This window comes from Hevea brasiliensis, chromosome 1 (assembly GCF_030052815.1).
Source record: "Hevea brasiliensis isolate MT/VB/25A 57/8 chromosome 1, ASM3005281v1, whole genome shotgun sequence".
In the NCBI taxonomy this organism is placed as follows: Eukaryota; Viridiplantae; Streptophyta; class Magnoliopsida; order Malpighiales; family Euphorbiaceae; genus Hevea; species Hevea brasiliensis.
In genome coordinates this window covers 113,692,836-113,716,812 of record NC_079493.1, presented here as the reverse complement: position 1 = coordinate 113,716,812, position 23,977 = coordinate 113,692,836, and the positions used below count along the sequence as shown (strand labels likewise).

The window sequence follows — 23,977 nt, the reverse complement described above, 5'->3', positions numbered from 1 at the left end:
TCTAATTAAAAATTTAATTAAAAAAATTATCTTTTAGTGTACTATAAGATTTTTAGAGTTGAAATTCAAATATTTAAACAAAAAGTTGATTTGGACAAAATCATGCTGCCTTCCTTTATTGACTTATTTTTTGCTTTTGGACTTGTATAATTTTTTTTTTTATAAGAAGTTAAAGCCAACATTATAATTTAAAAATAAAAAATTATAATTTACCTTTTCTGCCCCTCTTTTTTAACTTTATTTTCTCTCATCAATCATCACTTTCCAAACGAGAGAGAAAAAAGTAATTTCATTTCCATCATGCTCTTGACCACTCATTTCTCTCCTCTCCCGTTATTTCCAGATAATTTATATCCAAATATTTAAAATTTAGTAAAATATAAAATTTGCAGATTAATCTCTTTTGAAAGATTTTTTTCAAAAAAAAAAATCTCTATTTAACGATTTGAGTAATTATTAAATTTTTAAATTTTATTTTTGTTAAACAAATTAATCCTTTTACTAAAGAAAATCAATTTATCATTAGTTAATTGTTAACTCTTAAAAAAATTTTATAATGGTACGATTTTTTATAATTTCTACAATTTCTTGCCATAGAAGGGTAATTTTGCTATTATAAAAGCTTTTTTCAGAGTTAATAATTGAATAACGATAAATTGATTTTTTTTGTTTATTGTATAAGAACGTTTGGTTTAGTGAAATAAACAAATAAAAAATGAAAGTTTAAAGCAATAGTCTCTATAATAATAATAATTTGATTAAGATAAGTGGTCATTAACATACTTTTTCTGTATTGGCCCGCATTTGGTTGGTTTAATTTAATGGTAAGCGAATTCAAGAAATATTTTTATTTCATTTTTAAACTTGCATAATTAGGGTTGTGGAATTTTATTGTATTAAACTGAATTTATTTTATATTTTAATTTTATTTTATTTTTTACTAAAAATTATATTGAAATTGTATTAAAATTGAACTAAAATTATATTAAATTATAACTAAATAAAAAATTAAATTTATATATATGTTTTTTTTATAAATTTTTTAGATATATGATACGCTTTTAATATAATTATATATATATGTGTATAATTATGGATTAAATATAGCTAATATTATATTTCATTTCTCTATATTTTCTTAATATTTTTAGTTATATATATAATAATTCTTAATTATAATTATATTATTATATCAATTTTATATCTTATAGTTAAAGATTACATAATTAATAAATAGCTAAAAGATATTTTATATGATATATTATGTACTAACAACCTACTTTAAAAATACAAATTAAGTATGATTTTTTATAGAAATATTATAAAAAATTATTTTAAAAATCGAGAATTGAATCAAAACTGAAGAATTAAGAATAGTATTAAACTGAAAAATATATAATCGTACCGAATCATAATCTAAACAATAAAGAATCAAACTAAAATTATACCAAAATTTCACTTTAATTTCTGTTCTTAGACATATCTTGAATTGAATCATAATCGCAAGCCCCTAGACTCCACAATGAAGCAAGGAATAAAGAGATTCAAGCATCATTTATCAAAAAGACATGAAATCCATTATGATGCAAGGAACTAAAGAGATCAATAAGAATTACAAAGATCAATACCTCTACTCTTCATCTTTGTAATTAGGAAAAATCTTTAACTTCTTATAATTTTTACAATTTTACTCTATGCCTTTGGATCAGCTCCAGAAAATGGACTGAATATTTGGATCAGCTGCAGAATTCTACTGATCTGAAATAGATAACAGACAGAAAAAACGTTGTTTGAGCTAAATGCTCAGTGAATGATAATTATAGCACACAACGGAATAGGAATAGGAACAGGCAGACGCTTGATTAATTTCACAATAAAATTTTTATTCAATAAAATCATGCTCATGCTGTCAAAATCATTAATAAAATAATTTCATAAAACATATATAAAAAAGAAATTCATTCAATAAAAATTTTATGGTACGGTGCACTAGGGTGATGATACCCCACATCTCCAAAGGCCAGATGGTAAGCGCGCTACTAGATATTAGATACCTTTCTCCTCCTTCACAGATATCAATGCATATGATACTAATGCAAACCTAAACTGCAATGATGCATGACTTGACAATGCAACCTAATACCGTGATAGTCCACACGGCGGGGCTAGATAACAGAAACAGATACTGGGCACAGCTACCAATTCACAACAGAAAATCAATTTGTACAAATCAATCAAAATCAATAAAAATTTCAGATAGCAAATAATAACTGATAGTGCAATTCTAATAGTGTATTTCAATAGTTTCAGAGAGTCAATAATCTCAAATCAATTCAGTGTAACACATCGATAAATTTTATAGTCAAATATCAATCAATATAAATACATTAAAGGCCTGTTCCCGGAATCCTAATGGGTCTAATGCAGAGATAGTTGAGAAAATTAATTATTTAATCAAAATTGAAATAAAATTCAATAATAAAATAAAACTCTTGAAAATTACATATAAAATAATTGTTAAAATATTGATTTAAAATTTCATTTAATAACAAACTTAATGCTAAGAAATTTTAAAAGGGATTAAAACGGTGCCATGTACTATAATTACCACTCACCTGGAACCTCAAAGACAATAGTTATTTTCAATAGAAAAGAGACAATTTCAATTGACTGATTGAATATTCAAATCTCTTACACACCCAAAATATTAAAGAAAAATATCAAATAATAATAAAATAAAATAACATATATATATATATATATATATATATATATATATATAACATCCTCACTTTAGCTAGTCCGTACAGTCTACTGTTCAGGTGACCAATGTCAGTCTGGGCAGCTAGAATATTTGAAATTATAAATAGACTAGAGTGAGGAGTTATAAAGAAACTAAATAATGCTCATAAAAATCAAGGAAAAATTTTTAAAAACCAAATACACTAAGGTTAAACGAGTCGAAACCCCATGAATGAGTAACCCGAAGGGGAAGCGACGGTGAAGGCCATTAGCAACCCTAGACCCGGGGAAAACTTCATGAAATAATTTTTGGGACCTCCGAGAAGGATTATTGGGGTTCCAATGATAATAAAATATTAAAAAAACACAAGGAAATTTTAATCAATCAGTACACATAATTTTGGCTCGTTAAGCCAAACGGAGGACATTTTGATCATTTCGTCTTTAGAAATGATTTTTGACCAACTTGTCCAATTAAGTACATAAATTTTATGATATCAAATATGAATAAACATTGCTAAAAATGAAATTAAAAGTGTGTAGTAAAGAAAAAAAAAAAAAAGAGAAAAGAGATAATATTGATTTAATGAGGTAAGCATGAGGTCATTTAAAATTTATGGGCCAATCAAATGTAATAAAACCACTTATAATACATTAAAAGGAAAGAAAAGAAATCAAAACTTTAGAAAAAGCTAGCAGCCACCTTCTTCTTCTTTTGGCCGAAATTCATCCCTCACCTCTCTCCTCCATTTTCATGGTTATCAAGCTTAATTCCCTTAGTTTCTTTCAACTAAACCCTAAGTGCCCAACACAAAACCTTACTCTTTTATCTTAGTGAAGCTTTTGGGAATAAAAAGAAGTAAAGTGGAAGAGTTCTTACTAGCTTGAAAGGTGACTCCATTAGAGGTTAGTGACTTAAACTTGATTTTCTCTTTAAATTCATGTTGAAGGAGTATGATTGAGTGCAAAATTACAAAGAAATTTAATAAATACCATGTGTATGCCCATTCCATATTTTTAGCAGCCTTAGATGTGGTAAGGTTTTGATGATTTTCATGGAGCTAAAATGGTAGTATGGCTGCCCTTAGTATTAATCTTTTAAGTGAAATGATGAAATGCAAGTTAAATGCATGATTTGAGATGTTAGGGTTAGGGTTTGGGTATAAAATGGAGACCTTGATCTTGTAATGGTGAAAATGAATTTTAATGGTCAATTATTAACCATTTGGTTATGTGTAAACAAGAAATGAAGTGGTTGGTATAGTGGGAATTGAGGTTAGTGTGGCTGCCCTTGGTGACCTGCAAGACTGGGCATAAGTCCAGCAGGTTTGAACAGCAATAACTGGAGTTGTAGAGGTTCAATTGGTGCAAGGCCAATTGGACATGAAACTAGACACATAATGGCACAACTTTGGTGAAGAAACCATGCCCAGAAAATTAAACCAAGTTGACCTAAAGATTACCCTAATCCGGGTTACCTGCATTCTGCCTGGGCAAATGACCAAATGAACAGTATTTAGTCATTTGGCCATAACTCAGTGTAGAAAGGTCCAATTGACCTGAAATTTTACCAGCAACAAGCTGAGATATAGACCTAAAACTTTCATGGGGAAACCTAACCCAAATTATGACCATAACATATTCAAAAAGTGACCTGTAGTCACTGTTCAAAATACTATAGACTTGGTCAGTCCAGAAAATCTGGAAAATTTTTAATTCGGCCAGTTGTGGTTTTTAGGCCATAACTTGAGCTACAAAACTCCAAATAGAGTGATTCAAAAAAGGAAATGTAACTAGACAAAATAAGGAACAATTTTTATGTTGACCATTTTGTCAAATCCCACTGCAAAAATAACTAATGAAACAGTAAACACAAAGCTTGAAATCTGACAATTTTGAACAATTAACATTAAGCTTAGAAATGGTATTGGCAACCAATACTAACAATTTTAGAATGTCAAATGTGGTATGTTGGGAGTATTAAACCCAATGTACCTATTGTCCATGTAAAAGTAAACATTTTGTTGACTAATGAATTGAATAATAACACCAAAACTTGAATTTCAGAGAATAGGTTGGCATGCCAATAGGGTTCTGTTAGCAGTACTGCATATGGCTTCATGCCATTTTGTGTTTTATGGCCTCACGTGTTATTCTGTGACATAATAGCCTTTGGCTATGTTGGTTGAGTTGTTATATTCGGGTTTTACCCCTGATAATTATTACAGCTTATTAGCTATTCTGTTGCACACCAGGAGACACAATGTGACCGATGGTATGATGGTTTGAGATACTTAGTACCTAGTGCCAGTTTACCCGTTTATCCAGTCCAGTCGACTAGTATGGGTTACTCGGGCAATGATAATAAATCTTACCAAATTTTAATCGAATAATACTACAATAAATATCATAAATTAAGTCTACAAAAAATATAAACATACATTCTGCATATTTACTTTATTTTAGTTATTTTATTTTATATTGTCACTACTAAGCAGAATTGCTTAGCGCGTTGTTTTTGCCACGTGCAAGTACTGGAGACATAGCTAGAGAGTCCAGCAGACCTCATACAGGGTGAGCTTTCAGATCTGCACATGGAGTCCAAAGTCACCTCACATTTGCAGTGCATTTGGTAGGACATTAGGCAGGACATTAGGCCACTTTTGGTATTTTGGTATTTTGTAAACTTCTATAATGAATATTATAAACTCATGTAATTGTGCTTTTGATGTAATTATCTATGAACTATGTTCAGTAATAAATGTGAGCATTTCTCATTGAATTGAGTGTGATATGAAATGAATTGAATTTTGAGATACTGAAGTGATTTGAGAAATTTTTGAAAATATATTGGTGGTTGACTGAAAATGATTTGATGATTTTATTGAAAGTGTTTTTAACAGATTCAGAAGAACTATTTTTCCAATTTAGAGCAAGCACTCTGACGGATTTTCTATAAAATTTGTGAAAAAATTCAGATTAATCAAAATTGTAAATAAATAAGTAAAAAGGGTAAATTGAATTAAAATATAATTTGGTGCTCCGGCACACTGTGTAGCATATTTTGCTCGGCTACACTGTACACGAGTAAGGGGTGTCACAATATATATATATATATATATATATATATATATAATAATCAATTATTATTCAATAGTAATTATGATCAACTCAATTCAATATCAATTATTGTTTGTATAATGCAACTCGTCTTCTCTGCATTTTCTGCCAACGTGGATGTGGCTTTGTCTTCCAATTGGATTGATTAGGTTTATTATCCTTTTGAAAAGACAACTCCCCATGTTCCACCGACGAGCCATTGTTGGATTGAAGAACACTTTTGATTGTGCTGATCTTTTATGTGAGTTGGAGACGGTGTCGAAATTTGATATTGAAAAAATATAAAATAAAAAAATATAAATAATTAAATTATAATATTAAATTAATTATTTATTTTAATATGTAAGATTATATAATAATTTATATAAATTTAAATTAAAATAAATTAATTTATAATTTAACAAACATTTTCTCCGACCTATTAAACTCAGCACCAAGCCAAGCTTAGGGAGATCGGCTTGAGCAGTTTGCGAAGCACAACAGGCTCGCCCACAACGCTGGCCGAGCTCAAAGGAGCGCAGCGCCAGGGGTGGAACGAAGCCAGTTGGTTAAGGACCGGAAGACACTGTTTCAAACGCTTCAGAAAGGCTCTTGATGGAGTGGATGTGGATCGACATTGCAGGTGGGTCACCCTTGTCACTCACTAGCAGCGCGACCTGTCGCACCACCGGACAAAATCATGCTGCCTCCTTTATTGACTTATTTTTTGCTTTTGGACTTATAATTTTTTTTTTTATAAGAAGTTAAAGCAACATTAATTTTTTTTAATCTAAGGACTGATAATAAAAAAAAACTAAAGAAAAAATTAATAAACTCTATTTATATAAAAAAAAAGTAATTAAAAGTGAGGAAGATGATTTAAGCAAAACTTAAGAAGACTCACATATTTGCAGTACTTGACCTTCAATAGTATTTAACCCATTAAAAATTGAAATGAGTTTTGAATGCCACGTTAGGTAGATCACATAATAGGTATTGGATGAAATAAATTTATCAACATCAAGCGGATGTGATCAATTATTGATTTCTACAATTTATATAATTATAGATTATATCTAAGTAAGTGGAATCAGTAAAAGACACTCTCTCTGTCGTGCAACTTGTCTTCTTTGCATTTTCTGTGAGCATGCGCTTGCCTTTGTAGTCTAATTGGTTCGATAAAGTTTGTTATCCTTTTGAAAAGATGACCTCCACATGTTCCATCGACAAGCCATTGTTGGATTGAAGAACTCTTATGATTGTGCCAATTTTTTATGTGAGTTAGAGGCAGAGGATGAGCTGAGTGATCCGAAAATAAAGCCATGCCCTCCACGAAGTGTGCATTGACGTTTGGTTAGACTGGCAATTTATTATTGATATCCCAACTCAAACTAGCTACCGGATCTTGATCGACAATAAAATTTGGCTTGGCATAATTTCCCAAATTCCATAACAAATTTAAGCCTATGCAAAGCCTAATAAAATGCCTAATTTTATTAAAAAAAAAAGATAAAATCTAACCAATAATATTAAATATTATAATTATTCTCATGTTCTTCTCTTTCCTCTCCAATCTCTATAAATCAAAAAATTATAGACGAACAATAAAATTCACTAATTTTATTTTTTTTCTCTTATAACTAATATATAAAATAACAATTTTATTCAAAACATATCATAAATTCAAAATTTTACTTATTCAAAGAAAAATTAAGTGACAATTAAAAGTGATCATGCATAAATTCAAGAGATGCATGATTGACCTTAGAAAAGGATGGCCATGTGGAGGATGCGTAATATTGGCCCCGAGTCGGTGGCAGATAGCTGTTCTTAATTTATGTGATATATTAATTAATTTTTTTAATTATTTATTTATTTATTAAAATAATAAAAAAAAACTTAACAAAGATTAACTAAACTCAAATCAATAGACCTCTTAACATACTCCTAAGACCTAAAATGTTAAATGAAAAAATTTGATGTAACATTAGAATTAGAGTATTATATAGAGAGCTTGAAGTCTCAAACCATATGTTATAACTAGTATATAATAAAGCAACCCTAGTGAAACTATGCGCAGCTAAATTAACTTGTTTTCAAAACCAAGTTTTATATATATATATTCTTAGATGCCTTTATATTGCAATTATATTATATATTTAATTACATTTATTAACACGAAAATATTTGATGTTATGAAACAGAACATCAATTATCTAAATGTAATCAATTATATTTAAAGTAACTAATCATCGTTATATATAAAAATAGATATAATCATAATTATTTTTTTTTCATTTATTATGAACATAACCATCACTTGGTTAGCATTGCTACCACTACCATTGCCACTATCACTATTCCTACCTTGTCGCACCACCACTACCATTCTGTTACTATCATCGTTATCACCATCATCACCACTTAATTATTGTTATCACTACTTAGCTATTGCCACCTCTACCACCATTTAACCACTATCACTACCTCACCTTGGCACTGCTAATATCTAACCACCACTGTTGCTAATACAACAACGATTTAGACATTACTACCACTTAATTACTAATTACCGTAATCGTTATCACTTATTATTAATATTATACATAAACTAAATATTAAAATTAAAATTATCATTATATTGCACTGCTTATATTTTTATTTTATAACTAAATATAGAAATACAGTGACAATTACTTTACCGCACGTTACAACTTTTAATGCATTAAATAGTTAATCACAATGCATTACATTACATTTTACTAAACATAATCGAAAATCAAATTGAAAAATAAAGACAATTCATCAATATGAATTGGTTTTAAGATAATACATACTATGGATGCTTTTGATTTCAATCCAACTCGCTTGACACTCCATTAATTTTTTGTAATCTCATCTTATTTTTTATATTGTGCAGAGCGAGGGGGGACAAGATAAGATATTTCTATTCCGAATCTTTGAAACCAACGCACACTATAATATATTATTATTTTTTATTAAAAATTTATTTTTTTATTTTAATATACTCAAGTACTTAAACATTAAAATTTTACTATTAAGATTATATTGCTGATTTGTATTTCTAACTTATAATTTAATTTTTAATAAATAAATTTTGTTGTTCAATGATAAATTAAAATAAAAAAAAAAAAGAAAATTCCCACAGAATATCTGTCCGGCCTCACTCCCTGCACAAAAAGTTTTCATTCCAAGCCCGATTTCGACGAGATGAGAATGGGAAGAGCAATCATTACCCCGATTTTATCTGTTAGTATTTCAAAGAGGTACACAGCTATCAACTCCATGCGATCAATTTAAAATTAACTTTTTAATTTGATATTCATGAGTTTCAATTCATCATATGTAATGAAATGATACCTTTAATTCAATTATATAAACTTTGAGTGCCATGTAGGTAGATTACATGGTAGACATTAAATTAAATAAATTTATAAAATTAATTATTATTTTATTACCCCTGTTTTGCAACTTTTCTTTCCTACAATTTTTTTTTTAATTTTATCAAAAAATGAAATTCATTCAATTCAACCAAAAATAAAAAATATAAGACTAGAAATCTAACACAAGCATATTCTGAACTCTAAATAAATTGATTCTTAGCACTCTTAATACACTCAATATTTATAAAAGTTTAAAGAACAAAATAAATCAAATTTGTGACTGAGTTTCTTAGACCATTTGCTAACTAATGGACTTGATTGTATGCCAAATAAATCGGTCTAAACATTGTATGATTTGATTTTTCTTTTCTTTCTAAGTATAAATACCGCAGGAGGCTAGAGGAGAATGGATAAAAGAAGGTACAAATTTCTTGCAGAAATTGGTAAAAATCCAAATAAAATCTAAACAAACAAAAGAAAGGAAAAAAAAAAAAGAAATAGAGAGAGGAAGAAGAAGAACAAAATTTTTCTTAAAATGCAAAAAAAAAGCAAATATTTGGATGATTATTTTAATTAGACTCAGGTTAATAATTTATGCTAAAATTAATAAAATTAAAAAATATTGGATAAATTTGATAAAAAAATAATCTTTCTTCCTAAATAGTTTCCTTAAAGTGAAAAATGTTAGGTGGGAGACGGAAAAATTAGATGGGAGGCCCATAAATTGTGAAAATTTTTTAATATATCATTTTATTTTTATAGTTAATTTTCGCATAAAAAAAAATTAAAGACAACATATTAAATTAAATGAATAAAAAAAATTTATTTCCCTTTTTGCCAACTCAATTTTTTATTCTCTCTTCACTTTCCAACAAGAGAGAAAAGTAATTTCATTTCCATCATTCTCTCCACTCTCCTTTTCTCTCCTCACACTTTCTTTCCAATCATTTTTTCATGCAAAGAGTTCATTTTCCATCCCCTGCATCTCTCTATAACTTAGCTTCCGTTTATTCTTTTAAACTTGTGTCAAATTCTTCATAAGCTATGGGTAACGTCTTTTCAATTCAATGCGGTGATGCCTTGATCGGTCGTTGCTGGGATTGCGTTGCTGGACAAGCTCTTTATGTATGTCAGCTTGAAGACAATCTTCAAGAACTTGAGACTGCAAGAGATAAATTAAGAGAGCTGAGCAATGATGTGATGCGGATGGTCATCAGTGAGGAAGCTCCACAAACAGTGCAGCTGGATCGAGTTGGAGGATGGCTTTCAAGGGTAGACGCTACCATTACTGAAGTTAATTCTCTCCTCAACAGAGCTACGCGAGAAAGACAGAAATTGTGTCTCGCAGGCTGTTGCTCCAAGAACTGTAAGTCCACCTACATGTTTGGGAAAAGCGTTTCCAGAAGCCTCAAACATGTGGTTGGTTTGATGAGCGAAGGTGAATTCAAAGAAGTGGTTATCAGTGCCCCTGCTGTCCAACTTCAAGCTAATCTCGAAGCTTTAAGGACTGCAAGACGAGAATTATGGGCTTCAAAGCAGGATGTGAAGCGGAAGGTTGACTTAGAGGAAGGACAACAAAAGAAGGCGCTGCAACAAGTTCTATTGTGGCTTTCGATGGCGGAAGCGATGATAACCGAAGCAGAGGAGCTCGAAAGAGATGGTCCACAACAAGTTCAGAAATTGCTAGCTGGAGATATTTCCAATTACATGTTCGTGGGAAGGGTCGCCAAAAAATTAGAAGATGTGATTGCGTTAAAAGCCAAAGGAGATTTTAAGGAAGTGGTTGAGAGGACACTTCCAGAACCAGTGGTAGTAAGAAATGTTAATCCAACAGTGGGCACTGAAAGTACCTTAGACGAGGCATGGAGCTTCATCACGGGAGATCAGGTGGGAATTTTTGGCATATACGGTATGGGGGGAGTCGGTAAAACTACTCTCCTTACTCAAATCAACAATAGATTTGCCACTATATCTAATAATTTTGATGTTTTGATTTGGGCTGTGGTTTCTAAAGATTTGAAACTTGAGAAGATTCAAGAGCAGATTTGGAAAAAAATTGGCTTTTTGGATGACAAATGGGAAAAGAAAAGCCTCCGTGAGAAAGCAGATGACATATTCCATGCATTGAGTAGAAAGAAATTTGTATTATTGTTAGATGACATATGGCAACGAGTTGACCTTGAAGAAATTGGGGTTCCTCTGCCTACAAGACAAAACAGATGCAAGATAGTATTCACAACACGCTCTTACAGAGTAGGCAGGCAAATGGAAGCTGAAAAGATGATAAAAGTGAAACCTTTGGATTGGGAAGAAGCTTGGGCATTGTTTCAGAAGAAGGTTGGGGATATTGATCTTGATATTGTTCCTCTGGCTCAAGATGTTGCTAAAGAGTGTAGAGGATTGCCAATCGCTCTCATTACCATTGGTAGAGCCATGGCCAGTAGAATTACAAGGGAAGAATGGAAGCATGCTCTTAAGGTACTAAGAAGTTCTGCCTCAAGCTTACCAGTCATGGAGGATGAGGTATTTCAAGATATGGAGGTTGAGGTATTTGTACGATTGAAATTTAGTTATGATAGTCTGAGTAGTGATAAAGTTAAATCTTGTTTCTTATATTGTTCCTTATTTCCGGAAGACTTTGAAATTCACAAACGTGGATTGGTAAATTATTGGATTTGTGAGAATTTTGGTGATCGCAATGAGTCATATTCTATAATCTGTTCACTTGTTGGGGCATGTTTATTGGAAGAGCAAGGCCAACATGTGAAAATGCATGATGTGATTCGTGACATGGCTCTGTGGATAGCATGTAAATATGAAAAAGAAAAGCACAAGTTTTTTGTGAAAGCGGGTGCCCAATTAACTCAAGTATCAGAGGTTGGAACATGGGAAGGATCAAAACGGATGTCCCTGATGGCAAACTCCTTTGAAAGAATCCATGAAGTTCCTAGATGTCCTGATCTCTTGACTTTATTTCTCAGCGATAATCGTCTTTTAAGGGAGATCGGTGATGGTTTCTTTCAATTTATGGATATGCTAAATGTTCTGGACCTCTCAGGCACTTGTATAAGGGAATTGCCGATGGGAATATCAAAATTGAACTCATTGCAATATCTTAATCTGTCAGGGACGCTGATAAGGCAATTGCCAGTTGAGTTGAAAATGTTGGTAAATCTGAAATATCTGAACTTGGAGGATGCCCTCGATCTAAATATGATTCCAAGGGGAGTCATATCTAGTTTATCATCATTGCAAGTTTTGGAAATGGTCGACGTTGGTGTTTTTGCGGTCCAAGAAGGGGAAGATAATATATTGAGGGAAGATAAGATAATAGAGGAGCTACAATGTTTGGAACACTTGAATGTATTAAGCAGCACAATAAAAAGTGTCTCAGGTCTCCAGAGTTATATCAACACCCTCACATTACTCAACTGTACTCGATCTCTAAGGCTTGAATTGTTTCCAGGTCCACAATCTCTCAACATTTGGTGGTTAACAAATATGAAGAATCTAGAAGTTTTAGTTATAGTTGGTGGAGGGAATTCAGAAGATTTGGATGTCGATGTTGTAATGGAAGAGATAGAAACACATGATGATGCAGGTGGAGGTCTAGGCAACTCAATGATCTCAAGGGAGACATGCTTTAACAGCCTTAATACATTGAATTTAATGGGAAGCCTCAGATTGAAGGATCTGACATGGATTATTCTAGCTCCAAATTTGACGGACTTGCATGTGGGCAACAACAATCATATAGAAGAGATAATAAGTGCTGAAAAGTTAGATGATGTTCAAGTTGGGGATGAAAATTTCAATCCATTTTTTAAACTAGAATATCTCAACTTGGAAAATTTACCAGAATTGAAACGCATTTATCCCAAAGCCTTGTCCTTTCCCTCTCTAAAACAAATCGATGTATATGAATGCCCACAGCTTAAGAAGCTGCCATTAAACTCGAGCAGCGCAAATGGAGGCAAAGTTAAGATTGAAGCAGAGGAACGATGGTGGAAAGATGTTGAATGGGAGGATGATTCTACTAAAACTACCTTTCTACCGTGCTTTGTGCCTTCTCGCCGTTGGTATTGATTTTCACATTTGCTTGGTTTCCATAGGTAATTGGTTTTTATTTTCAACTTGTTATTTCAATCTCCTTCTAATTCTTCCGACAAAAAAAAGCCCAATTCAGTTCTTTATTTTGCCACCTTGCATATTAATATATACTCTGGCTTTATTTTAGCATGTCTGCAAAACAATTTTAGCATTTTGCATTGACATATTTTGATCATATTATTTCCTGGATCAAATGCTTGAAGGCTTTCGGTTTTATTGTTGAGTCTGACTTCCGATGAAATTTTTTAGGCGGCAGAGGATGAGCTGGCAAACTATGGAGTGGTGTTGTTGGCCAAATGCTGCATTTAGCTTTCGAAGCTGTGCTGGTGGAGTATTTTGTTGATATTGCGCATTCTCAAGTATCAGGACTGCAATTCTTGCGCATTTCCTATTACTGCATGTGTAGCTTTTTGAGATGTTTTCTTCAATTTTGTAACTTTCTGTCTCATCTTGAACTTGTTTTGTGTTTCATGAGTTGATTTGTTTTGCTCGAATTTGCTTTTTGTAGGAGAGAACAATAAAATTTCAGGTAAATTCATCCTGCGTTTAATTTGTTGTGACTGTTAATGATAAAATTATCAATAATTCATTTTATATGATCAGACAGCCATAAACTTTACTACTACTGATCATGCTAGCACTTTTTTAATATCTTCAACAATCACATATAGATATACATATTATTAATAATTAAAAATTTAGTATTCAATCTTTCTATTTCAATCAATTATGGTCCAAAAATAATATATAAAATAGTATAATATATTTTTCATATAAATTAGTTCTTCACAAATAATAATACTAACAATAATGAAAAACAAATCTATATATATATATATATATAAATTCCTATTTATATATTTCTCCACTCAAGCACCCGAGAGTATATTTTTAAATATACTAAACTTCAATAAAACTTTTAAATAAAATTAAAAATTTAAAACTATGCTAATTATTAAAGATTTAAAATCATGCTAATTAATTTTAATATTCATAAAAATTAATACGTAACTCATAACTCATTAGAGAATAATCCAAAAATTAAAGATATTCAAAATAATCTATAAAATTTCAGAAAAATGTTGAAAATAAAATTTTAACTTTGAAGCTTATTTTCTCTCTCTATAATTTTGCTTAACGGAAATAAAAAACACAGTTTAGACACATTTTGACCTTCAAAGTTTAGTACAAGACATAATGCTAAGAGTTTCTGTTGTGTGAGATCTATGAAATTAGTGAAAAATTGTTTTGAAAATTATGAAGTGCTTAAAAATTAATCTAAATTCAAAATTTTATATACACCAATGTAATGATTAGTCTATTAAATGATTGCTTATTATACAACCATTTAATTCAAAATTGACATGTCACTGAAATAATGATAAGTCTTACGAATTTCATTACAAAAACATATTTTTATAATTTTTAATTAGTTGAATTAATAAATTATTGAGTTCACTTTGGTGTATCTAAGAATAATCCTTCTTAAACATTGTCAAATAACACGGCTTTAAATTTTGGTTTAGGTGCTCAAAATTAGGAGTTGACAGATTAGTCGTTAGGAAATAAGCTTTTAAACGACTGCGTATTATTAGATTTCTATAGAATTACTCGACATATCGGGGGTTAAAATAAATAGTTTATATATTTCTTACACTATAGCTTTAAGATTTAAATTTCTTAATTATATTTCTTTTTTTTTATTTTACTCTAATGATAAAAATATTAAACCTAATTTATTTAATAAATATTCATAATAGATCTAATGCAATTAGTAGATTAATTGTGAATTTTATACGATAAAAAGAACTAGAATTAAACTATATACACGATTAAACAATCCTATTCAAAATTGACGTGTCATTAAAATAATGACACAACATATTTTCTTAATTTTTAATTAATTAAATTAATAAATTATTGAATGCACCCTTTGGTGTATCTAAGAATAATCCTTATTAAACATTGTTAAATAAGACAGCTTCAAATTTTGTTTTAGGTGCTCAAAATTAAGAGTTGACAGATCAGTCCTTAGGAAATAAGCCTTCAAACGACTGCGCAGTATAAAATTTCTGTGGAATTACTCAACATCTGGGGCCACAGCTCAAAGGGGTTTAGATAAATAGTTTATATATTTCTTATACTATAGCCTTAAGATTTAAATTTCTTAATTATATTTCTTATTTTTTGTTTTACTATAATGATAAAATTATTAAACCTAATTTATTTAATAAATATTCATAATATATCTGATGAAATTAGTAGATTAATTGTGAATTTTTTACAATAAAAAGAGCTAGAATTAAACTATATACACAATTATGTTTATTAATAAATTAAAGTAATACAAGTATTGCCAATGAAAGTGTAATTCAGTTGATTTTTCTATATCATAATAAATATATAAAATATGAAAATTTCGAGTTTGAATCTTTACATCTATCTCTTTTTATTATATAAATCAACTTTATTCACGTGGTATAAGTAATAACTCTACATTTTATTTAAAAGATTAAATTAATTAGTAAATATTTTAGAAATTAAATACAAATCCTAAATTCATTAGGATTAAATTTAAAATCACAAATTAAGTCCTAAATAAATTTATAACTTCAATTATATATATGTGTGTGGGCTAAACTTTAATTACAAATCTAAGCTTAAACACCAATAGGAGTAGATTACTTCTTACAGTCGGTTTTATTAGTTCAAGTGCTCCACAGACACCACTAGATAAGCGACCGATCGTCGTAAATGCTTGACTTAAATTCGACTCAAAAACCTCCTGATCACTTCACTCACTCAAATCAAACTCAGATTCTGAACAAACCTAATTTCAAGCATAAGAACTGAAAAATGCTGCAGACAAGGTTAGTAAGCTCTTTATTTTTCTCTGTTTATTCAATTCATCTCAATGGTTAAATTGGTGATTCTTGTTTATGTATCAGTTTGATACTAATTATCATTTCTCTCTTGGGCGTTTGAAACAGGGTTTGGAGATTTGTGGCATGCCTATGGGTAAAAGACACGGATAAATCAATATGCTGTAGATGATTACTGCCCTGTGTGCATAAAAGTATTGAAATTCAAAAGCCTCATATGGTTTCAACAAGAAATCACGTTTATCCCGATGCATCATTGGGTAGAAATCATGTTCTTTTTTCTTTTAATGTTTCAACAGCTGAGTTTTCTAGAGTGGATGAAAGTAGGGGAAGTGATAGTTTTCTTGTAGAGTCCTCAATATCTGTGCATACTGATAGTTGTAGATCCTCTGTTGGTAGTTGTAGTGCTATGGGCGATGATTATCAAAATTTTCCCTTTAGGTTTTCTACACCACACAGTAACAATATAGAGGATTGCTGTAGTGATGCTGAATCATCTTCTAGAGTGGATTATGCGACTGAAGGATGTCCACTTTCTTTAGATGAGCGATTGGGAGTAGAATTCTACAGGTCAGAATTATCTACATATTGTTGAGAATTTGTATGCTTCGGGGCCTTTGCGTTGGGAAGATGAAGCAACATTGACAAATCTACGTCGTACGATTGATATTTCAGATGGGGAGCATTTGATGGTGCAAAGAAATTTGTTACCTGCTAATAGTATGCTTCTTGTCAGCTGACCTGATTTAGTCTCTTTTTTCTCCTCTAATATATTTTCCTTAATTGATGTCAAGATGTTGTAAGGAATAAATGGCATGAAAGAAATGTATAATCTAGATAATTTTTGTTTATCTTTTGATTTATCAAGTTACAACAGCTTATTCGTATTTTTTAAATTTTCCTTTTAGTTTTTTTTTATTTATTTAATTGGCTGAATGTGTATTTCAATTTCAGCAAATGAATCACAATAGTTTTTTGAAGTTACTGTTTTTAATCTGTATTTGCCTATTTGGTATTTTCTACTTAATTGCTCAGTTCATTGAACTCATACTTTGAGAAGCAATCTGTCAAATAGATGTTAAACAAATTTCCAGTCATGTAAAAAGGTAATCTTTTCCAAAGTGTTAATGGTCAGAAACCCCAACAGGCTCCGTTATACTCTGAAAATATTTTGCGGGATGAGAGAGAAATATTTATATATTTTTTCAACGTCAAAGTGAATACGCTTTGCAAGTCCTCCAATGAGTTGTATGAGGCAACATACACACTTGATTTCCCGCAGAAACTCGTGACTAGCTGCTCTGGCCACTGGTATGATGTTTTTTATCATTTTATTTAGAATTTTAAGAGGTAGTATATATATATATATATATATATATATAAAAGGTTTAATAAGAGTTGCATTATAAAAATTTGAAAATATTAAAAAAATAAAAATAGTTTAAATTGAACTCAATTCACTTAATGTAAAAATGAAATATCAAGACTGACTTTATCAGTTTGGTTTGATTCATACGAATCGTGTATAGTTTAGAAAAAAAATTGATCTATCTTTATAATTTTTAGTTTTATAATTAATTTTTTATAAAAAAGTTAAAGTCAACCTAATAATTTAAAAAATAAAAAAATTGTTATTTCCTTTTTTCTCTTTTTTTTTTCTTTACTTTATTCTCTTTACTCTCCAAACAAGAGAGATAAAAAAGTAATTTCATTTCCTTTCTTCCTTGGAATAAATTATTAATTTATATCTAAGTCCTTAAAATTTAATAAAACTCGCATATTAATTGTTATTTAAAGTTTAAGTAAAGATTGAATTCTTGAATTTCAATTTTATTAAACAAATTGATCCTTTCCTTCCAATTTATCGTCTGAAAAAATTATTTTATAATGGCAAAATTGCCCTTGTATGAAAGGAATCTTCTTTTACCTCTAAATATTTCACTATTAATAATTAGAATAATTTATAACTAAGTTTATAAGATTTGGTAAAATTCATATATTAATTCTTGTTTAAAATTTAGCTAATAATTGAGTCTTTAAATTTCAATTCCGTTCAATAAATTAGTTCTTCGGTTAAAAAGATAATTAATTTATCGTTAGTGTATTGACCACTAACATTATTAAGAAAAGAAATTCCCTTTATGATAATTTAATAAAAAAGTATTTTTATTTCATTTTTAAAATAGCATTATTAAGGCCGCTATCTTTCCTCAAAAGCCATAGACTCCACAATGAAGCAAGGAATAAAACGATTCATGCATCGTTATCAAAAAGCCATAGAATCCATTATTATGCAAACTGCAAAGACTTAAAGGGATCAATACCATTATTCTTCATCTTTTTGCCTCTCATTTTTCACTTCACTTTATTTTCTCTCTTCACTTTTCAATCAAGAGAGAGAAAAGTAATTTCATTTCCATCATTCTCTCCACTCTCAATTTCTCTCCTCTCCCTTTCTTTCTTATCATTTTTTCAAACAAAGAGTTCATTTTTCATCCCTTAGATTTCTTGTAATAACTTAGCTTCTGTTCATTTTTTTACGCTTCTGTCCAATTCTTCATAAGCTATGGGTCACGTCTTTTCAATTCAATGCGGTGATGCCTTGACCGGTCGTTGCTGGGATTGCGTTGCTGGACAAGCTCTTTATGTATGTCAGCTTGAAGACAATCTTCTAGAACTTGAGACTGCAAGAGATAAATTAAGAGAGCTGAGCAATGATGTGATGCGGTGGGTCAACAGTGAGGAAACTCCACAAACAGTGCAGCTGGATCGATTTGGAGGATGGCTTTCAAGGGTAGACGCTACCATTACTGAAGTTGATTCTCTCCTCAACAGAGCTACGCGAGAAAGACAGAAATTGTGTCTCGCAGGCTGTTGCTCCAAGAACTGTAAGTCCACCTACATGTTTGGGAAAAGCGTTTCCAGAAGCCTCAAACATGTGGTTGGTTTGATGAGTGAAGGAGATTTTAAGGAAGTGGTTGAGAGGACACTTCCAGAACCAGTGGTTGTAGGAAATGTTAATCCAACATTGGGCACTGAAACTACCTTAGACGAGGCATGGAGCTACATCACGGGAGATGCGGTGAGAATTGTTGGCATATACGGTATGGGGGGAGTCGGTAAAACTACTCTTCTTACTAAAATCAACAACAGATTTGCCACTATATCTAATAATTTTGATGTTGTGATTTCGGCTGTGGTTTCTAAAGATTTGAAACCTGAGAAGATTCAAGAGCAGATTTGGAAAAGAATTGGCTTTTTGGATAAGAAATGGAAAAAGAAAAGCCTCCGTGAGAAAGCGGAAGACATATTTCGTGTACTGAGTAGAAAGAAATTTGTATTATTATTAGATGACATATGGCGGCGAGTTGACCTTGAAGAGATTGGGGTTCCTCTACCTACTAGACAAAACAGATGCAAGATAGTATTCACAACACGCTCTTGCAGAGTAGGCGGGCAAATGGAAGCTGAAAAGATGATAAAAGTAGAACCTTTGGCTTGGGAAGAAGCTTGGGCGTTGTTTCAGAAGAAGGTTGGGGATATTGATTTTGATATTGTTCCTCTGGCTCAAGATGTTGCTAAAGAGTGTAGTGGGTTGCCAATCGCACTCATTACCATTGGTAGAGCCATGGCCAGTAAAATTACAAAGGAAGAATGGGAGCATGCTCTTGAGGTACTTAGAAGCCCTGCCTCAAGCTTACCAGGCATGGAGGATGAGGTAATTCCAGACATGGAGGTTGAGGTATTTGTATGATTGAAGTTTAGTTATGACGGTTTGCTTAGTGATAAAGTTAAATTTTGTTTCTTATATTGTTCCTTATTTCCGGAAGAGTTTGAAATTGAGAAAGATGACTTAGTACATTATTGGATTTATGAGAATTTTTGTGCTCGCAATGAGGCATATTCTATAATTGGCACTCTTGTTGGGGCATGTTTATTGGAAGAGAAAGGCCGACATGTGAAAATGCATGATGTGATTCGTGATATGGCTCTGTTGATAGCATGTAAATATGAAAAAGAAAAACATAAGTTTTTTGTGGAAGCGGGTGCCCAATTAACTCGAGTACCAGAGGTTGGAAAATGGGAAGTATCAAAGCGGATGTCCTTGATGGCAAACTCCTTCGAGAGAATCCAAGAAGTTCCTAGATATCCTGATCTTTTGACTTTATTTCTCAGCGATAATCGTAATTTGAGTGAGATCAGTGATTGTTTCTTTCAGTTTATGGGTACACTAACCGTTTTAGACCTATTAAGTACTAATATCAAAAAATTGCCGGTAGGAATATCAAAATTGAACTCATTGCAATATCTTAATCTGTCATGGACGTTGATAAGTCAATTGCCAATTGAATTGAAAATGTTGGTAAATCTGAAATATCTGAACTTGGTGTGTAATTTCAAGCTAAATATGATTCCAAGGGGAGTCATATCCAGTTTATCATCATTGCAAGTTTTGAAAATGTACAACGTTGGTTTTCTTTGGGTCGAAGAATTGGAAGATAATATATTGAGGGAAGAGAACAAGCTAATAGAGGAGCTACAATGTTTGGAACACTTGAATGAATTGAGCAGTACAATAAGAAGTGTCTCAGATCTCCAGAGTTATGTCAACACCCACACATTAGTCAACTGTACTCGAGCTCTATGGCTTAATTTGTTTCCAAGTAAACAATCTCTCAACATTTGGTGGTTGGCAAATATGAAGAATCTAGAAGATATGGTTATAATTGGTGGAAGAAATTCAGAAGAGTTGGGTGTTAATGTTGTAATGGAAGAGATAGAAGCACATGATGCAGGTGGAGGTCTGGGCAACTCAATGATCTCAAGGAAGACATACTTTAATAGCCTTCATACATTGACTTTAGGAGGAAGCCTCAGATTGAGGGATCTGACATGGGTTATTCTAGCTCCAAATTTGACGTGTTTGACTGTGGACGTGAACAAGCATATAGAAGAGATAATAAGTGTTGAAAAGTTAGATGATGTTCAAGTTGGGGATGAAAATTTTAACCCATTTTTTAAACTCCAAGTGCTCAGGTTGCTTGCTTTACCACAACTGAAAAGCATATATCCCAAAGCCTTGTCCTTTCCCTCTCTAGAAAAAATCGAAGTATATGAATGCCCACAGCTTAAGAAGCTGCCATTAAACTCGAGCAGCGCAAATGGAGGCAAAGTTGAGATTAAAGCAGAGGAACAATGGTGGAAAGATGTTGAATGGGAGGATGATTCTACTAAAACTACCTTTCTACCGTGCTTTGTGCATGCTCGCTCCCTTTGGTAATTGGTTTTCATTTTCAACTTTGTATTATTTCGTATTGACATATTTTGATCATATTATATCTTGCATCAAACGCTTAAAGGCTTTCAAAATTATTGTTGACAGTGATTTCTAATGCAATTTTTTTTTTTGGCAGGGGATGAGCTGGCAAACTATGGAATGGTGCTGTGAGAGCAAATGCTGCATTTGGCTTTGGATGCTGTATTGGTGGATGTGTTACAGCCAAATGGAGTGATTTTGGTACTCAAGTATCAGGACTACAATTCTTGCGCATTTTCTGTTACTGCATGCGTAGCTTTTTTGCTTTGATTTTATTTTGAGATGTTTTCTTCGAGTTTGTGCCCAGTCAATGCCTTCTACCTGAAATTAAAGTTGAGTTTGCTTAGTATAAGCTCATTTTATGTTTGGTCTGAATTTTGCATATCATTTTAGGGATGGGTCCTTAGATACATATATTCCATGTATATTTGTGCTCTTTATTTTTCTATAATCAAAAGCTTATTATAACCTTTGCCTCTGGTTTGAGAAATTAACCTTCTTCACTTGAAATCTTGAATCGTCTTTCATCAATTATTGCTTGGAATTTTACTTTTGAGTGTTTAGTTTAATCTCATTTTATTAATTTTCATTATTATCAATTTCTTTATTTTGCGAATTATTAAATTAGTCATTGTTTGAATTTAGTTTTGCATTTTCATACCTTATGCTTCAAATTCCTAAATTTCTTTTATTAATTTGATTAAAATACAATTTTAACATATTTTATTTTATATCAAAAATTCAATCATTAACACAACTCCTGTGGAACGATATTTTTTTCTATACTACTTGAACGACCCGTGCACGTGCGGTTGGGACACATGAAACCGCAAGTGCACGGGTGGTACAAGTAATATAGGAAAGATATCGTTACAAAGAGGAGTTGTGTTAATGATTGAATTTTTAATATAAAAGTTGACTAAATTGAACTATTTTTGAAATTAAAGAAATAAATTGATGGGTATTTGAGTATGAAATCTATATGTGCAAAATTAATAATCTATCCAACAATGTATTAATTAAACTAAAATTGCTTCAATTTGAAATAAGCAAGTTGAAATATGGCAAAATTTAAAATGGCAAGCAATTAAATTTGATTTGAAATTAACAATTATAAAAAGGCGATTCCGGAGTTCGGGATTTAATATTCGAGCTATTTTGGGATTTTAAATTGGTTATCCAATATTGCGGAACTTACAGGTTTTAAGGAGATTAATTCTTAAATCCTTTGAATACCCTTTCGAAACAAAGAGTGTCTTAATCAATCTAATCCTACTTTCGTAGAGTTAGAGTTAATTAAGACCCATTAGGTTCTTTAATTAATATGTGAATCCTCTTAATCCTTAGTCTATTTCTAGATCTAAGTTGATTAAGTCCAATTTCTTGATTATCTATCACAAGGCCTTCTCCTTTCGGTGCCTCAACCATGGATTAAGAACATCACTTAATGGGATCCTACACTAAGCATGTCATTAAGCACACAAGAAATGAATAAAACTCATTAAGACCACAAAATATGGATTAGCCAATCAAAATCCACAAAATATCTCAAATATTACAACCCTTACTCCGGAATCAAAATAAACTACTCACTACCCATAATGCTTACAAGATATTCTAAGTTTAAATGGAAATAAAGCTTTAATCTAAGCTAAGAAACAAAAAGCTCAACACTAGAAATGTAGGGAAAATGTAAGAAAGAAATCTCCAAATCTGATTGGAAATGGTGTGGAAGGTGAATGTGACCCTTCAGCTGCTGCCTTTCCTCTTCCTTTCCTTTTCTGCTCCTTTCTCCCCTTCTAAAATGGGAAATAAGGCTATTTATAGAAATTTTCTGACATGGAGCCCTAAAATGGTGTGTTTTAGGAGGAATTTTCTGAGGGAATCTTCTGCCAGCTCATTAATGAACTCTTTGTGGGACTGCATAAGTGGACTGCATAAGTCATGCAGTCCCTTATGCAGTTTTCGGCTGGTTCTGGCTCACTTATGCGAAACTGCATGACCAGGTGCATAGGTTATGCACAATTCCGTGAGATTGCATAAGGGGTCGTGAATCTGCATAAGCCATGCACTCTCCTTATGCACAATTCGGCAGGTATTGGAACAGTGATTTTTCTCCTTATGCAGATCTGCATGGCTTATGTGGCAAGTTATGCGCAATTTGGCCAATGCATATTTCAACTTTGAAACTTGTTTTTGGCATCTTTAGCTGTAGAGATCACTCCTCAATGGCAAAATTTCTTTTTTAATCCTTCAAAAACACCATTTTTCCTACAAAACAAAGTAAAATTTACAAATTATTCCAAGATTGACAAATATGAAAAACTAACTAAATAAATAATAAAATTAACTAAAAGTGACTAATAATCAAATAAAATGGCTATGAAATTAAACCTAAATGATTATGCAAAATGTATGCATCA

The 23,977-nt window shown here is 31.4% G+C and overlaps 2 protein-coding genes and 1 long non-coding RNA gene across 4 annotated transcripts; all 3 read left to right on the top strand.

Annotated features, from left to right (window-relative positions):
- The first annotated feature begins 10,123 nt into the window (after nucleotides 1–10,123).
- LOC131180234 (probable disease resistance protein At5g63020) lies at nucleotides 10,124–13,696 on the top strand. The gene is made up of 2 exons (XM_058147857.1): nucleotides 10,124–13,357; nucleotides 13,605–13,696. The coding sequence occupies exon 1, from the start codon at nucleotides 10,290–10,292 to the stop codon at nucleotides 13,329–13,331; it is 3,042 nt and encodes a 1,013-aa protein (XP_058003840.1). The 5' UTR covers nucleotides 10,124–10,289; the 3' UTR covers nucleotides 13,332–13,357; nucleotides 13,605–13,696.
- Nucleotides 13,697–16,001: 2,305 nt separating this feature from the next.
- LOC110665322 (uncharacterized) lies at nucleotides 16,002–17,100 on the top strand. Its single transcript, XR_009149002.1, has 2 exons — nucleotides 16,002–16,225; nucleotides 16,346–17,100. It is a non-coding gene; the product is annotated as an uncharacterized LOC110665322 (long non-coding RNA).
- Nucleotides 17,101–18,469: 1,369 nt separating this feature from the next.
- Nucleotides 18,470–22,044, top strand: LOC110634381 (probable disease resistance protein At5g63020). Of its 2 annotated transcripts, none has more exons than XM_021783350.2 (2): nucleotides 18,470–21,514; nucleotides 21,652–22,044. In XM_021783350.2, exon 1 carries the CDS (start codon nucleotides 18,804–18,806, stop codon nucleotides 19,989–19,991), a length of 1,188 nt encoding a protein of 395 aa, XP_021639042.2. In that variant the 5' UTR covers nucleotides 18,470–18,803; the 3' UTR covers nucleotides 19,992–21,514; nucleotides 21,652–22,044. The 2 variants fall into 2 exon arrangements, with proteins under 2 accessions (XP_021639042.2, XP_058003839.1); XM_058147856.1 differs by having other exon boundaries at nucleotides 20,025–21,514.
- The last annotated feature ends 1,933 nt before the right edge of the window (nucleotides 22,045–23,977 follow it).